Source organism: Sturnira hondurensis, unplaced genomic scaffold (genome assembly GCF_014824575.4).
Source record: "Sturnira hondurensis isolate 20B ecotype Veracruz unplaced genomic scaffold, ASM1482457v3 Scaffold0013190, whole genome shotgun sequence".
Classification (NCBI taxonomy): Eukaryota; Metazoa; Chordata; class Mammalia; order Chiroptera; family Phyllostomidae; genus Sturnira; species Sturnira hondurensis.
Window position 1 is genome coordinate 3,453,233 of NW_028085821.1, and position 14,284 is coordinate 3,467,516.

Consider the following 14,284-nt stretch of genomic DNA (forward strand, 5'->3'; position numbering starts at 1 on the left):
GCACATAAATGTTAAATATTAAAAAATGAGGGGAAATTTCATCATTCAAGAAATAAACACTTGTTAGCATTAGTTTTTCTTCTGTCTTAATTCAAAAAAGCACTTTAAAATTTAATAAGCCCTGGCTGGTGTGGCTCAGTGAATTGAGAGCCTGCCTGTGAACCAAAAGGTCGCAGGTTCCATTCCCAGACAAGGTACATGCCTGGGTTGCAGGCCAGGTCCCCATTTGGGGGTGTGCAAGAGGCAACCCATCAATGTATCTCTCGTATATCGACGTTTCTCTCCATTTCTTTCTCCCTCCCTTCCCCTCTCTCTAAATATAAATAAATAAATAAATAATTTTTGAAAAGTATGTTTTTAAAACATTAAAAAAAAATAAAAATTAATCAAAAAAATTTTCTGCAAAAAGCAACACTTATTCATACAGCTCTTAAAAGATATCAGCTCAAGCACTGCAATACGGCAGAATCTTACTGGAGAGCCATTTTTTAAGACCTATGTTAATTTGTTACAAAAAAGGTAGAATAGGAAGAAATGAGAGTAAGGGAACTCAATGATACATCATCAATGAGAAAAATGGTAAATAAATGACTGAGAGAGGGAAAAGGTAGACAAAGCAAAAGGAAAAAACAAAACCTAGAGATTAAGACTAATGTGAATTTAAAAAGAACAGAGAGGATGTTATAAGATCTAATGATAGACTTTCAACCTATTCTTACTTTGGCTACTGACCGTACACTGATCCTCTTTACAAACACGAGGCGCTAAGAACAGTGCAAAATGTTCCAGTCAGTGCCACTAGCTAAATAAAACTTAAAATTTTCCTTAATCAAATTATTTATCACATAGAAGGAAATAGTGGGTTGGCCAAAAAGTCCATTTAGGTTTTTCATTTTTACCAGTAATTTTATTGATTTGAATATTTTGAGTATGTCAGCTCTCTCCCATGACTGGCTTCTAGTGGGTGGAGGCCAGGGTGCTGCAAAACATCTTCCAATGCATACGACAGCCCCACAGCAAAGAGTTATTTGGCCAAAATGTGAATAGTGCCAAGGAACTTTGCAAACCACTTTTGACATGTTCGATCAGTCACAGCACCTTCTTCATATACTTCACAAGTCTTTTTTTGCTTCAGTAGCATTTTTACCTTTCTTGAATAAAGCAGCATATGCCCAAACCGTTGCGCATTTTTCCACACTCAATATTAAAATGCTACATAAAAATTCACCAATTTTGATAAGTTTTTTTTAAATGCATGCTGATATCACAATACAATCTAACAAAATTTTTTCGAATGGCATTAAAGACAGCTAAGCACTACTAGAACCATACAGAAAAAAAAAAACTAAATGAACTTTTTGGCCAACCCAATATAACATAGCACTAAAGGACAAGGACCCCGGAACCAGGCTACCTGAGTTCCAATCCTGGCTCTGCCAGTTACAGTTTTGTGACCCTAGTCAAGTTTATCAACCTATGTGTCTCAGTTTTCTCACTGATATAACGAGGATAATAACAGTATCTATTTTGTAGGTGTCACAGATACCCTTGTAAGGCAACTGTAAGAAATTAAATGAATATATTTTAATTACTTAGAACAAGGCCTGGTACACAGTAAATGTCTGCTACTATGTATTTGTTTTTTTCAATACAATGAATGAGAAGATACTTACAAACGATGCTATAAACAAAGTATCAGGCAAAAGAAAATTGCTTAGTATGCTGTATTACATAATTAGTACAAAATCTGCTTTAAAATTATTAAGCACAAAAGTACAAACAAAATAATGTTAGGAAAACCCATTCTTTCACTCCAGCTTAACTAATCAGAGTAACTAACTAGAAGGACTGAATGACTACTTCATAGTCTTACCCATGTCAGGTCTTTTCACATCACTGACTTAAGCAGAGACAAAGTCCTATAAAAGAAGACAGAAAACAAATGTTACACACTGAAACATCTCCTGCATTTAATTACATAATAAGAAGTCACTCAGAAGTGATGTTTCTGTCTCTAGCGGAGAAAAACATACTTGATGGGAAGACATGAGGACTAAAACTGGCCTGAAGTAGTTTTAAACATTTCTACAATCTGTGCTATAGCAAACAGCAATTATGGACTACCCACAGCATCACAGAATACTACAGCAAGAAGCAAGCTGGGAAAGCCAACCCTTTGGAGATTAACTTGCATATGGTCAAGCTGGTTAGTGACTACACTGAAATTACAATCAAGAAATCATCCCCAATCCACACTTTCGCCATTACCTCATGCTGAACCATTTCACAAACAAGTCATAGCTCTAGTGGGGTGGTTCTATCGATTTGTCTTCCATGCATGTCTCATTTAATAGCCAAATGTAAAGCTACTGATACTCTGAGGACAGTCAAGGAATACTTCGCAGTTGTACTAAGTACTTCCTCCCCCATCATTAACCAAACTGCTAAAAACCAAAGCCCCTTTGCCCATATGAAATTACTTTCTCCTCTGACAGATCTAATTTTCCCAGAAAAAGGAAGTTAAAAGCCTAACTCCTTGGAATTAGGTTAATAAACATCCCTGTGGTACACATGCTTCTTGGCAGGTTTCCGAGGAGAGTAGGGATGATGATAGTCACACTGATATTATTCATAATCCTATCAGCATATTTTTTATTTATTTTTTTTATATTTTATTTATTTATTTTTAGAGGGGAAGGGAAGGAGAGAGGGAGAGAAATATCAATGTATGGTTGCCTCTGCCGAGGACACACAATGAATCGTGTGTCCCCTGCCAGGAACTGGCCTGCAACCCAGGCATGTGCCCTGACTGGGAATCGAACCGCGATCCTCTGTTTCGCAGGCCCATGCTCAATCCACTGAGCTACACCAGCCAGGGCCCTATCAGCATATTTTTTAAAAAGACCAAATACTTCAATGACCACATAGCAGTATCAGGCTTCAATCTAATAAGGAGACTGGTGGAAGATAACACGCATTTTTTATGGTCCTGATAACGAAGTGCACACACAAAGAAAGGCTGCTTCAGCTGTTTTTGGCACAGGTACAGACTAAATAGAGTAATCATCTGATTACCTAGTCTTGCCAGGGAGGATTCCCAAAGAATTTGAGCCTTAGATTTAGGCTTTATATATGTTTGCAAATGCTTACTTAACATAAAGCTTCTACCTGGAAATTCTCCCAGTTACTCTTCCCCCCTTCTTTCTTTTTCAATAAAGCAGAATTCCATGGGTCTCAGATTAAGGGGGGGAAATCCTATCAGCTAATAAACCAGCAGTAGCTTTTCCACATTTCACTGTATCAGGCCATTTCATAATTGTCATCACTAGCCTTTCTGTTGTATTAAGAAGAATGCCCCTGGCTGGCGTAGCTCAGTGGATTGAGTGCGGGCCTGCAGACCACACGATTGCAGTTCGATTCCCATGTGATTGCCCTCACATGCCTGGGTTGCAGGCCAGTTCCCAGCAGGGGACTCACAAGAGGCAACCACACATTGATACTTCTCTCCTTCCTTTCCCCTCTAAAGATAAATAAATAAAGTCTTTAAAAAAGAAGAAGAAGAATGCCAATTTAAAAGCCTGTTGTCCAGCAGAACACCTACTTTAATTTCTCTTGCACTAGTGAGCTAGATGTAAAAAGGGAAGCAGACAAGAAATCATAGAATTTTAAAGATTATGTCCAGAGAGGTTAAGTGACTTGCCTAAAATTACACAGATGGAGAAGGGAAAACAAAAATTTGGGGCCCTGGCTGGTGTAGCTCAGTGGATTGAGCACGGGCTGCAAACCAAAGGATGGCCAGTTCAATTCCCACTCAGGGCACATGCCTGGGTTACAGGCCAGGTCCCCAGTGGGCCCGTATGAGAGGCAACCACACATTGATGTTTCTCTCCCTCTTTCTCTCTCCCTTTCCCTTTCTATAAAATAAATAAATAAAATCTTAAATATATATATATTTTAAAAACCTAGATATCCTGATTTCCAAGCAAATGTGCTTTCAACATTACAAAACTTCACATTCTTGAATATATCCTGTTCAAGGATTCATACACTCTAGCAAGAAAAAAGTAATCCTTAGCTAACTCTGGGGAATCCCTGCTGTTTCATCATTTTAATAATTAAAGCCCCAAATTTACATTTTAATACAAACAGCTTCAGTGTGCCTATGATACCTTCTTTTTGCCACTTTGCAATTACATAGGGAGAAGGGATATTTAATCCCAAGACTCAACATGAAATGCTGGATCTGGAACCTTTGATGCCACCAAATTCTTGCAAGCATAAAAACTGTTTTCTTTTAAGAAAAGTATTCTAGCTCTGGCTGGTGTGGCTCAGTGGATCGAGAGCCAGCCTGCAAACCAAAACGTTGCTCATTCAATTCCCAGTCAGGGCACATGCCTGGGTTGCAGGCCAGGTCCCCAGTTGGGGGGTGCAAGAGGCAACTGATCAATGCTTCTCACACACTGATGTTTCCTTCCCTCTCCCTTCCCCTCTCTCTAAAAATAAATAAGTAAAATCTTTTTTAAAAAAATAAATAAATAAAATCTTTTTTTAAAAAGTTACTATTCTAGTAATTCATTTCCTAGTTCACATTGGTCATTTATTTTACTGAAAGAATATAGGCAGTTATATATATTCAGGTGAAGTCAAGTTAGTAACTGACTTCAGAAGATAATAGGAAATCTGAAAGAAAAAATGGCAAAGTCCCGACAGTAACAGAATATAACTAGTATGGCAAAACATTTAGAAGCTCACATACATGCAAAGAGGTGATTATAAGAGAGAATGTTGAGAGCTATGAAGTTACTAGAAAATGCATACTGCAGAGAACCACTGTACAATTAGCTTTATCCAGGACCAAGATGTGGTTAGAACAATTTATGATATAAAAAGGGTGTGGAGGTGATCATGTGAATCACCCTACTCTGAACTCCGGAAAACTCTGTATGGGATACAGTTTGTCCCTAACACCATGTTTCTGCTTTTGACATTTTTACATGTAACTCTCCCAATTAGACTTTAATGCCTGAAACACTTTAACACTCTAGCACCTTAAACACTAAGCATTCAACTTTTTACACAAACATTCACTGAACAATTACATACAAGGTACTGGGGATTAGAAGAATAAGAATTGGTCCCTGCTGCTGAGAAGCTTACTGTCTACTGGAGGAAGTCAGATCCATAAATGGATACTTACAGCAAGCAAATAAAGCCAGTACAATTGGTAGGTGTAGGAGTCAGGTAAAGAAGACTTCCAAAAGCAGTCATTAAGAATTACATCACCTTAGCCTGAAGTAGCAGAACCTGTTTTTTTTTAATCCTTTTCCTCCCTCTAGATTTAACTCATCAGATGGGTGACATGAAGACCTTTTTTGCAGTTGGGATAATTAATTGGAATCAGGTAAGAATGAATGAGGCTTCAGAAGATGAAATGAATGAGGCTTCCACAATGGAACTAGAGGCTAGGGGAAAGGGCAGGAATCTCTAAATTGGAAAAAAGTTAAGGAATCATGCTTAAAGAGTTGCTGAAGGTTTCACTGTAACTGTAATTTCAAACTTACTGTAACTTATCTTTCAATATATGTCCTTAACACAAATTACCTTTATAAAGAATAAAGATTTAAGAGGTGATCCAGTCTTTTCCATCCAGAATATCCAATTAGAACAAGGACCCTAAGTCAAATAGGTAGCCTATAAAAGGTTTTACATAAACTTTATAAGAATCACCACCACCCCAAATATAATAAGTGTACCAAACGTGAAATGAAATGACTTTAACAAGGCTGACTTGAAAGTGATAAAGGAGCAAGTTATTGCCGAGAAGATAAGTCCAAATACTGCAGAGGCACCGATAAGCAGAAATCACCAAGCTCAAGAGGAACTGGGCACACATCCAGAGACCACGTTGGGGTATACCAAGCAAGAGACGGTTCAAGGGAATTACCAGAAGGCGATGAGCCAGGTAAGTAAACTGTGGCAGTTTAAGGGGATTTTCATAACCTGGGCAGGAGGGTCCAGACGTTTCTTTCTGGTGGTGGCACTAGCAGTAGCACATCTCAGGGAGATACCACAGAGTGAAAGAGTTGGAGAAATGTTTACGGAGACGCAGAAGTAGTAAAGACATATAATTCACGTCTGAAGGAAGGCGGGAGATGAAGCAGGTGTAACAGAAAGCTGAGCTTCCCCGTGAAAAGAGCTTTCCCTTGAGAGATGACCCTGCTCTGGCGGGAAAGCCCCGAAATCCCAACCGGCCTGTTCCTCCACCAGGAGAACTGGACGCTGAGACGTGGGGTGCTGTAACGGCAGGGAGACCGTCTCCCCACCGCCCAAGAGTACAAGGCCTGAAAAAACGGCCTCGGGAAGCCTAACTAACCGCCACCGGCCAGATTGCCGCCGTCGGACTTCAGGAGGGAGAGGAGGTGGTCCCAAGGGGCGGGGCAGAGAAAAAAACACCGTCCCCTGTGCCGTCCCCGCTTCCGCCTAGCCCAGTCCAGGTTGCGGGGCCCGGAGCTGCACTGCCTCCCGGCCAAGGCTCCCTCCATCCTCACCCCTCCCCCTGCTTCCCGCCGCCACTCACCGAACCGGAACCGGCTGCTATACGAAGGGGTTTCCGGCCGGGCGCGAAACGCAAAACCCGGGAACGGCCGCGAACCGGAATCGCCTCCACAACGCCGGAAGAGCCGCTTGGTGGCTGTGGAGGAAGGGGGTTGGGCGGGAGGTCAAAGAGCACAGTTAAGGGCTCGCGGAACGCCTGCGCAGTATGGCGAGGCCTCAGAAACCAAGGAAGCATCTAAGGCTGTAGTCTTAATTTCTCTGTTCCCCTTTCCGTTGGGCTTTTTCTAGTTCTCGGAATATACTGTTAGTGCGCTTTTAGTCCTTCGCTTTTCTCGGTTCCCCTCACTCCCTTACCCGCCGTTTTCTGGTTCCGCTGAGCGATTTTTGCTTACAGCTCTGGTTTCCGTGGCAGCTTTTTCCGTGGCCTTTTATCCGCGGGCACCTGTGGCCACCTTGGCAGATATAAGACCTGAAAGTTAAATCGAGCTCAGGCTATATTGTGTATTATTAAGAATCACATAATGTTAGGGCGTGTACAGGTGTTGGGAGATAGTTTATTTAGTTTAATAGTTTCAAAGAAGTGAAGTCATTTCCCAAAGTTAAAAAGTGCATGGAAGATCTGGGATTAGAAAACAAATTTCTTTAACTTGTAGTCCTGCACTATTTGCACCACATCACGCTCGCTTGGCCATTTGAGAAAAGAAAAAAGGAAAACAAAAGCTCGGGATTGGCATAGGTTAGACTGTAAACCTGAAGAACCTTGCAGAATTCTGGGGGAATTTAAAACACAAGTGTAGGTGTAAGCCTACACATAGGCGTGTAGGCTATTGGGGGGCGTCCACCAGAGATCTACTTTTCAGAGTAAAGAGGAAAGGACCAAGGGGGTCTGCCTGCTGAAGAACTAAATGGCCCCGGCGTTGTTCCTGTGACTGAATTGATTAACTTGTAATCTGTGCCCTACTTTTTAAGAGAAAATAATCGGAACAAACATGTTTGTTCATTCAGGCTTTTAACCAAGCCTCTCAACTTATTGGGCCTCTGACCCAGACCCTGTCTAGATGCCTAGGAGAACTGTTTCATCCTGCACTCTAGATCCAGATGAGAGCCACAGTCTGAGCTCATACTTGAAGAATGGCAGCCTCTGGAGGCCCTCAGCCTTTTAGCAGCTGGGAAAAGGGGCTGTTTGCTGAGTTCAGTGGATTTTGCATGTTAAAAGTATACATGTAGATTATTTGTAACACTTCATATGCTGAATTTTAGACTGGTTGTAAAGCCTGTTAGGCTTGAGAAGGCTCGCTTTTGTCCATCTTAATCATTTCACAAATCTGTTCCTTTGGATTAAACTCTCTCTGTTTCTAGGAGATAGCCATGCGTAAAGAGGAATTACATCTGAAATTTTTTATGTGTGTGATTCAATCTCGCCAGTTAGTCAGGACTCCTCAGAGAACAGGTACCATTGTCTCCTGATCATCCTAGTGACAGAATGGGTTCTCTTACGGAGAGTTTCAGTACAGGATGTGAGACTTACTAGTGTAAACACAGACTTTAGGTGTCAACTGACCTTGTTTATTTCACCCCCACGATGATAAAATATATATCACTCAGTCATTTTTTTCCTGGTACAAGTATCAGGTGAGATTTTGGCCTGATATGTGGGGGATAAGCCCTGGGAAGATAGGGAGGACTTGGGAATTGAGGGAAAATGAGCTTTATAGCACATGAGCCAGTAGTTGATTTCTTGTCCTTTGTGAATTATTTCAACCTTCCTGGGCTCATCTATGGGAGTCCTTGTTGCCAACGTAATTGATATTCCAAAACCAGTCAAAGAGTTCCAAAGAAAACTGGCTTTCTATTCTACCCGAGTCTCGACGAATCTAGTTACATATTCTGCTTTTTCCCATTTATGTCAAAGGAGTAGAACCTTTTGGAGGTAAGGCAGTTGTTGAGAAGAGTCATCACTTCTCTAACTTTTCACTGAATTTATGAAAATAAAGGCCCTGGATAGCTGAGAGGCATAGAGAAAATGAAAGTGAATAAGGAGCATTTCCTTTCCTGAATCCCACTTGGAGGGTGACCAAAAGATGTTGTTTCTCAGATGGGGAAGCTTCAACTTCCAGCATGCTCATACGAAAGCCACCACCTGAGACAGATGTTTTGAAGAATCTAGATGCTATGGATGATCCAGACACCATGGAAGTCACACCTGTTTTGGAAAATGGTGAGGCATGTGGTTAAACAAGTGGGAGGAATATAGAAAGGTGTATTAGAAAGTGAAGAATGTATGCACAGCATTATAATTTAGGATAGACCTACCAAAGTTGAAATATGAGTTAAAAGACAAGGGAGAAACTGTATGTTGAGGGACATTAAATGAAATTCCATGGTGGTAGGTTAGGGAAGCATGAGAAAGCATAACAGGGAAATCTCTGAGACTGGTTAAAGAGTAAAAGGAGAGACACATACCTGTCTTACATTGGTGGGTTCAGGATAGTTAACAGTGAACATTCCCAGCACATGAAGATGGTATTTGAGGAACAGCGTAACAATGAGGAGCTCTGTGGTGTCTACTGTGGTGCTGTGGGTGTACCCTGAGGGGTCTTGAAAGAGATTGCTCTGACATTCCAGAGGTATGTTATTTTAGATGCAAAAAAGACAATAGACAGGCTTACTTAAGTAAAGATTGTCCTTTGTCAAGAAAGCCACAGGCCTAGGATATGACTACCTGCCGTGCTTCCCTTTTAGTTAGGAATTTTTATGTTCAGACCATCCATCCTGTGTGGTTACTGTCAGTCTGAGTTTGTCAGGTGTAGTATGCGACCCCTATTTTGTCCACATATGGCAAATATGTGTGTGGTTTATGTCCCTTTAATCAGATTTTTCTTTGCTCATTCATAAAAAGTCACTGGGTATAGGAAATAAGCCCAGCTGGTGGCCTTGGCCTACAGTTTCTTGAATTTGGATAGATTTTTTTCTTATTTGCCCTCATCTTCCCTGGTTTTTACATTCCTGTTTTGCTCAATGCCTAATACTCACCTCAGACCCCCTTTGCTCTGATGACCCATTTGGACCTATTTCTGTGGTTTGAACTGAGCATTATCCCATAGAAAAAATTCAGATGTTCAACTTCTACCTTTAAGCATTGAGGCCTCAGGTAAGAGCTACATTTGACTCTTCCAACTTTCCCACTAGAAATGAAGAATCAAATATCTTCTTAATTAGCCTCACTCGGATCTCCATTCCTCCTTTTCTGCTTTCTCTCTGCCTGCCTCCCAATTTTATTTCCTCCTTTTTTTCCTTCTTATCTCCCTCCTTGTTGTTCCTTCCCAGGAAACTTGCACACACTGTAACAGGCACTGTAAACAAAATAGGTACATTGCCTCCCCTCATGATGTTTATAGTTTTGTAGGAGTAAGATAGTATTCACATAATCGCACACATGGTTAGATCATTAAAGTGGTGCCAGTACAATGAAGGAAAATAATACCTACCATGTAATCAGAGTATAAGACAGGGGACTTGATCGAGCCTGAGAAGTCAGAGAAACCCTCAGGAAGACCTGAGATATGAGTCTGCATTAGTCAGGCAAAGAGGGAAGAGCTTTCAGTAAAAAGGGACAGACAGTAGGCTCTGAAATGAGAAGGGGTTTGGCTCACTGGAGGAGTCGAGAAAGCCTGTATGACTTGAGTGAGGGGAAGGGGAGCTGGAGAATGATCTACAAACACTGTGTTTAAGCCAAATCATGCTCTGCGTTCTAGGTCTTACCATTCCTGAACCACTAAAGGGTGAAAGTATCATATTTGTGTTTTTAAAAGATCATTTTGGCCCCTGGGTTGAGGATGGACTGGAAGGGGCAAGTTACCTGCTCTGGTGGGATGGAATTTAGGAATAAAGTTAAGGAAAATCCATTTTTAAGGAGCTATGGTTGTTTCATCCTATCATTTGTCTATTGCTGGGTATTGTATCTTACCCTTATTTTTATCTCAAAGACTATTAAATAAACACTGCCAAATTCATGCTATCCAGGTTCAATTTTTTTTGCTCCATTTACCCTCAACTAACACATCATAAGAACGTGATATACTAACATGTCATAAGAACTTGATATATTACAATTGTTAATTTGGTCATTGATTTCTTCAATTATATCCAGGTTCAATGAAATGTAAACTTCCTAGAACCTTTGATAGTCCCTCTAGATTATAAATTTCAGGAAAAGCTTACTATATCTTAGTACTTGTACTTGGCACAGTGACTAGCACATAATGAGTCCTCAGTAAGTAAATTATTTGTTAAATGTATGAATGAATTAATAATGAATAGGGGTTTCTCAAGATTCTTATCAGGAAGACATTTATTCCTATTTATGTGGCATATTTCTTCCATTAGCTATTTTTTATGTTGTGTTCAATTTGACTAATTTAACTGTCAGAAAGTAGCATCCTCAAGTTTAGAGATTGAACTAAGGTGACCATAGGCAAGACCTAAGTACTTTTGAGAAAATTCTTCTTTTCTGGGACTTCCACCCCAATTGAACTAAAGGTTCTCTAGGTGACTTTTGAGATGATGTACCCTTGATCTGTGCTCATTTAGTTTTCCAGGAACTCATAGGGGTGACTGAGCCAGGACTAAAAAAGGGCTCTAAAGAATCAAGTGTCTTGGAGATAAGGCTATGAGTAACGGAATGACATTTCCTTTCCTTTGCCTAATTAAGGTATACTAAGTACTGCAGTGATTTTTTGAAAACACTGTCAGCGAAAACACAGGAGTTGGTCTTAGGGGAGAGATGGCTACTTCTCTCATTTTAGCCTCCAGCTGTATTCTTGGAGTTATAAACCGCAAAATGTGTGGGGAGTTTTTTACCAGCTTCTACTTTTCCAAAATTTTAAAACATCTTTATTGAGGTAAAGTTTACATATAATAAATTTTACCCATTTAAGGTGTATAATTTGAACTTGCAATTTCCCATGTAAAGAGCTTAGATATCACCACTTCATTCTAACAAGCAAAAGTAAAAAGACAGAGAAATCAGCAACTCTTCTTGAATCCATAAGAGGAGGGAGGACATAGACCGAACCTGCTGACCCCAAAATTGGAGAGACAGATGGGAACCTCCATTCAGCAGAGCCAAGTGGAACGGAGACCCACCAGCTGAGCGGTCATTGATAAATTGCTGGAAGCTCAGCCTCGACAACTCTGGGAGTTAAATTAACATCTGGGAGATGCAGTCATGGGAGGCCTCCAAAATATTGTGACATTTTTCTTCCAGCAGCTTGACCAGATTCCCACAGTAAATGTCAGAGGAAAATTTCCTCAAGTTCCTGGTAGGGGAAGGAGAAAAGGAGTCATTTTGAAACGACTCTTAAGAAAGCCTGCCCACAGGGAAAACTAGTCAACTGGAGCCTGACTTGCTGGGGAATGATCAGAAACTAACCCGAGGAAAAGAAAATACCCACTCTAGCCCACTTCAACCACTGTGTCCCGCCTAAAGGAGGAGGAAACAGAATCTGAGAAGCACTTGTGAAGTTCACGGTCCAGAGACACAGGCTCACTAAAATATGGAGACCTGATCATAGGACTACAGAATGCTTCTCCTCCCCCACACCTTACAGCCACATTACTAAAGGTCTGTGTACAGTACTTCCTTTTACACAGCGCATCATGTCTGGCTAGCAAGAAAAAATGACAAGGCATATATAAAAAGTCAAAAAAGAAGTTGAAGAGACAGAGCAAGCATCAGAACCAGACATGGCAAGGATGTTGGGATTACCAGATAGGGAATTTAAAAAATACCTAGGATTAATATGCTAAGGGCTCTAATAGGTAAAATTGACATCATGCAAAACAGAGGAGCAATGTAAGCAGAGAAATGGAAATCCTAAGAAAGAACCCAGAAGAAGTGCTGGAGATAAAAAAAAATATGGCAACAGAAGTGAAGAACTTCTTTGGTGGGCTTATTAGTAGATTAGAAATGACTGAGGAAAGAATCTTTGAGCTAGAGGACATATCAGTACAATCCTCAAAAACCAAAAAGCAAAGGGAATAAAGACTGAAAAAAAATACGGAAAAAAAGTATCCAAGGACTGTGGGACAACTACAACATGTTTAAAATACACATAATGAGAATAGTAGAAGGAGAAGAAAGAAAAGAGCAGAAACAATGTTTGAAACAGTGATGACTGAGAATTTACCCCAAATTAATGTCAGACATCAAACCATAGATCCAGGAAGCTCAGAGAACATCACACAAGATAAATGCTCAAGAAAACTACACCTAGTCCTACCATCTTCAAATTATACAAAATCAAAGATAAAGAAAATGCTAAAAGTAGCCAGAGGGGGAAAGATCTTACCTATGGAGGTACAAAGATAAAAATTACATCTAACTTCTCCTCAGAAACCATGCAAGTGAGAAGAGAGTGGAGAGAAAGACTTAAAATGTTGAGAGAAAAGACCTAGACTTCTGTACCCTGCAAAATTGTCCTTCAAAGTAAATAAGAAATAAAGACTTTCTCAGACAAACACAAATTCGGGTAATTTGTTGCCAGTAGACCTGCCTTACAAGAAATATTTTAGAAAGAAGGAAACTAATATAGGTCAAAAACTTGGTGGCACATAAAGAAAAGAAGAACAGAAATAGAATAAGTGAAGATAAAATAAAAGCTTTTATTTTTCTTAATTGATGTAACAAATAACAGTTTATTCAAAATAATAATGCATTTGGTTATGTATAATCATGTATATATTATGTACATAAGCTTATGTGTGTTTATATATGAGTGAAATGATTGACAGCAATGATACAAGAGACAGGAAGAAGGAATAGGGGTTATTTTGTTATTATAAAGCACACTAACCGTGAAGTGCTATTTGAAAGGGAACTTGCATTAGTTGTAAATGTTCATTTCAAACTCTAGGGAGGCCACTAAAAACAGTAAACAAGTGTTACTGACATGCTAAGGAAAGAGGAAAAAATGGGATTCTATAAAATGCTCAATTAAAACCACAAAAGGCAGAAAGAATGGAATGCAAAAAATAGAAACAGAACAAAGGCAAGAAATAGAAAACAGTGATGAATATGGCAGACATTAACCCTATTTCAATAATCACTTTGAATATCAGTAGTCTGAATGCACCGATTAAAATACAGATTGTCAGAGGGTATCAAAAAATGTAGCCCAGCTATGTGTTGTCTTCAAGAAACCCACTTTAAATATAAAGACACACAAATTAAAAGCGAATGGATAAAGAAAAGCAATACCATGCTTACGTTAATCAAAAGAAAGGAGTAGCTATGTTAATTTAATTTTATTTTTTAAGTAGCTATGTTCATTTTAGAGCAGATTTCAAAGTAAGGAAACGTATCAGGGACATAGAAGGGCATTGCATAGTGAGAAAGGGGTCAGTTCTCCAAGACAGCAACTCTTGATGTGTATGTACCAAACAACGCAGCATTAAACTGCGGGAGGAAAACCGATAGAACTGCAAAGACAAGTAAATGAGTCCACTATGAGAATCCACTATCCTTCAACACCCTTCTCTCGGAGATGGGTAGATCGGGCAAACAGCAGATGAGTAAGAACATAGATGCACTCAATATTACCATCAATCAACTAGATATAATTGACACCAACAGTTCACCCAACAACAGCAGAATACACATGTTTCTCAAGCTTACATGGAACATTCACCAGGATAGATCACATTCTGGGCTTTAAAACATGCCATAACA

General features: G+C 39.9%; 2 protein-coding genes across 7 annotated transcripts in view; one reads left to right on the forward strand and one right to left on the reverse strand.

Moving 5' to 3' along the window:
* SENP1 (SUMO specific peptidase 1) overlaps positions 1-6,620 on the reverse strand; it is a 56,055-nt gene extending 49,435 nt beyond the window's left edge. The window contains exons 1-2 of one of the 5 annotated variants that reach the window (XR_005068672.1): positions 5,945-6,546; positions 1,874-1,919 (exon numbers count right to left, since the gene is read on the reverse strand). Coding sequence is in view for 4 of the 5 variants with exons in the window: in XM_037061142.1 (XP_036917037.1) it covers positions 1,874-1,877 (4 nt within the window). In the remaining variant the exon portion in view is untranslated. Of the gene's footprint in view, positions 1-1,873; positions 1,920-4,133; positions 4,332-5,944; positions 6,547-6,577 lie in introns of those variants that run through there. The other 4 variants (XM_037061142.1, XM_037061144.1, XM_037061141.1 and 1 more) reach the window with 4 other exon arrangements.
* Positions 5,945-14,284, forward strand: part of PFKM (phosphofructokinase, muscle) — a 37,427-nt gene continuing 29,087 nt past the window's right edge. The window contains exon 1 of one of the 2 annotated variants that reach the window (XM_037061139.1): positions 5,945-5,962. Coding sequence is in view for 1 of the 2 variants with exons in the window: in XM_037061137.1 (XP_036917032.1) it covers positions 8,674-8,773 (100 nt within the window). In the remaining variant the exon portion in view is untranslated. Of the gene's footprint in view, positions 5,963-8,650; positions 8,774-14,284 lie in introns of those variants that run through there. The other variant, XM_037061137.1, reaches the window with a different exon arrangement.